At 67.4% G+C, this 2982-nt stretch overlaps 1 protein-coding gene across 1 annotated transcript; it reads right to left on the reverse strand.

Annotated features, from left to right (window-relative positions):
• Positions 1-224: 224 nt before the first annotated feature.
• MRPS2 (mitochondrial ribosomal protein S2) lies at positions 225-2975 on the reverse strand (the record flags this gene model as incomplete). The annotated part of the gene is made up of 3 exons (XM_040466566.1): positions 225-1344; positions 1933-2062; positions 2723-2975. Coding segments are annotated over 3 exons (969 nt in total), but the record flags the coding sequence as incomplete, so codon positions are not given.
• Positions 2976-2982: the final 7 nt, after the last annotated feature.

Here is a 2982-nt window from a genome sequence, read left to right on the forward strand (position 1 = left end):
CTAGCACAGGCGGGCAGGTGTCCGTGCACACGAGAGCGTGCGCGCCGCGGGGCGGCCTCACCGATGGGCGGGGGGTCCCCAGGGGCTGAGCCCTCTCCACCCCCCACACCACATGAAGCTTGAGTGTACCGTGAGCTCCGTGGAGCCCACGGCGGTCTGACAGACGCCACGCTGGTGAGCAGAGGCACGTAAACCGCACCGTGCAACCCACAGGCCCCAAAGCCGCATCCGTCCAAGTGAAAGCTTTATTTCCGTTGGGATCCTGCTGTCTGCTTTGCCCGGCCCGCCCCCTCCCGGATGGGATGCTCTGGGTGGCTGGCCCTGCGGCCTCGGGTTACAGAACAGCCCCAGAAACCGTGGGGGACGCAGCCCAACCTCGGCACAGTCTGCGAGACGATGAAGGGCGACTCGGTGGGAGGGCCTCCCCGCCATACAAGGGACTGAATTTAGGGTGTGAGCGAGGCTTTCCCGACTCCAGGATGAGCGTGTTTTCCGGACAGGCTGCTGGCCCTCTGTGCACCCGCTGGGACCCACGGGTCTCGAGTGGAGCCCCAGGCGGGAGTGGGCGGGGCGCGGCTGCCAGGAGCCGTTCCTAACAGCAGGGTCAAGAGGTCAAGTCGAGGTCAAGAGCCACAGGACCCGCTAAGGACCGCGGCCGGGGAAGGCAAGGGGCTCTGGCTCAGGGACAGGCGTGGCTGCTGCGCTCCTCGGGCAAGGGAGAGGACCCGTCGCCGGGAACGACCTAGGTCCGGCCGGGCCTACGCTCCCAGGGACGGTGGGTCAGCTGGCCCCCCTCCCCGGGCCCCCGGCCCCTCCTGGCCCTGCAGCCGATACAGGGCCTCCATATGCCTCCGCTTCTGCTTGGCCCGGTTGATGATCGTCTGGAAGAGCCTGCAGAAGAGGTGGACGGACGGGGGAGAGTCGTCGTTGCCGGGGACGGGGTAGGTGATGAGACACGGGTTGCAGTTGGTGTCCACGATGCCCACGGTGGGGATCTGCATCTTGGCTGCGTCTCTCACAGCCACGTGGGGCTCAAAGACGTTGTTGAGCGTGTGCAGGAAGATGATGAGGTCTGGCAGGCGGACCTTGGGTCCCAAGAGGAGCGGGGCGTTGGTCAGCAGGCCGCCCTTGAAGTAGCGGGTGTGGGCGTATTCGCCGCAGTCCCGGGCCGTGGTCTCGATCAGGTGTGAGAACTGCCTGTTGCGGCCCACAAACAAGATGATGCCCTTGCGATAGGCCACGTGGGCCGTGAAATTCAACGCCAGCCGCAGGTGCGCGGCTGTCTGTTCCAGGTCAATGATGTCCTGGTCCAGGCGACTCCCAAAAATGTACGGCTCCATAAACCTGCCGGAGACCCCACAAAGGCAAGGGTGAGCAAAGTCCCCGTGGCCAATTCGGCGCCTTCTGGTCTGAATGCCCACCACCCGCCAGGGCCCTCCGTGGAGGACCCTCTGGGGCAACCATCCCCGGGGACGGCGCAGTCTGCAACCCACAACCACGACGGCAGTGGGGGCCCCTGTCTGGCGAGTGATGGCCGGGAGGCAGTGGGGGTGGGGTGGGGTTCGGGGTGACCAGGACAGGCCTGGGCTACAGCAAGCCTCGGGCAAGTCTCCCCGCACCCACACGCCGTCACGTGGGGATGCCACCGGAAGGAACGCCGCACACACATCTGAACGTGTGAATGCGCCACCGCTGCCTCCCTCGCCAGCCTCCACCCTGTGCCCCTGCCGAGGGCCCTGAGCACACAGTCCAGCGTGGGGGCCAAAGCGGAGTCTGAGAATAAACCCCTGCTCCTCCCCGGGGCTCAGTGGCCCCGTCTGGAAGAGGACGAAACGCGCCAGTGCAAAAAGGGCCTTGGACTCCAAGGATCCCAAGGCAGGAGGGTCCCCGGGCCCCGCAGGCACCGCCACACCGGGCCCCCGTGTCTGTCACCTGTGCCGACAGCCTGCTTTGTGCCCCAGGTGCACCCGGGCATCGAAGAGGCTTCTCACGGAAAACAACTCCTTGACGTTGAAGAAGTCAGAGTGCTTGAGGGGCTCGTTGAGGATCCTGTCGTTGAGATCTGGGGTGGGGAGGAGAGGGTGCTGTGGCTTGCGGCCCCCCTGCTCCCAACCGTGGAAGGGAGGCAACGTGGCCGGGGAGGAGGAGGGCCGGTAATTCCAGCTGACCAAAGTGCCAGAGGCCACGGGGTCCTTTCCAGGAGACTGGGGCTGCAGCCAGGCTCTGACCCTGGCTTTGCTCCTGGGTAACCCCGGTCAAGTCTATACCCAGAAAGGGGAGGGGCCCAGGCCGGTCCTGGGCGTGCCTCCCAGTCACCAGAGGAAGGTCCTGATCAGGCATCCAGGGAGGGCTCCGCGGTCCAGAGAGCACCTCCCAAAGGGCCAAGCCACATGGGCCACCATTCGCTCTCCCTCCCCCCACCCGGGGAGGACAGTGGCCTTAGCCCCATCCTCAGATGGGAGCGGATGATAGGGCAGGGCAGCGAGGCACGAGCTCAGGCCACTGTAAGTGCAGTGCGGGTGCACCCAGCACACGGGGCTGACGGGGGCAGGAGACGCAGGCAGCCTGCCCCTTCTTCCTTCCCGGGTCCTCACCCCTCCGGGGCTTCACACCTAATGGCAGGGCACTCAGAACTCCTCGTGGCAGACGATTTCAACCCCAAACGGGGGAGGCCAGGCGCGGTCCCCTCAACACCCCAGGCTCACAGAGGAGCCGACCTTACCGATGCTGCCTTCGGGCTCCCATACGGCGGGGGTCGCAGCGCTGGCCAGGGTCCTGCCGCTCGGCCGGGCCCGCCCCGGGGTGGCGCTGTGGAGCAGACGTGGCCGCAGCGGCCCGGCGCAGACACCTGGGGAGAGAGCAGGCTGGTGGCGCGCGCGCCCGGCCGCTGTCCCTGCGGGGGCCTGGGTCCCCGCGCGGCGGGCGCTGCGTGACCCGCAGGCCTGGGAGGCGTCGCGCCGCCCCCCGTCCCCACCCCCCGCC

Source organism: Herpailurus yagouaroundi, unplaced genomic scaffold (assembly GCF_014898765.1).
Source record: "Herpailurus yagouaroundi ecotype Mexico unplaced genomic scaffold, PumYag 63300, whole genome shotgun sequence".
In the NCBI taxonomy this organism is placed as follows: Eukaryota; Metazoa; Chordata; class Mammalia; order Carnivora; family Felidae; genus Herpailurus; species Herpailurus yagouaroundi.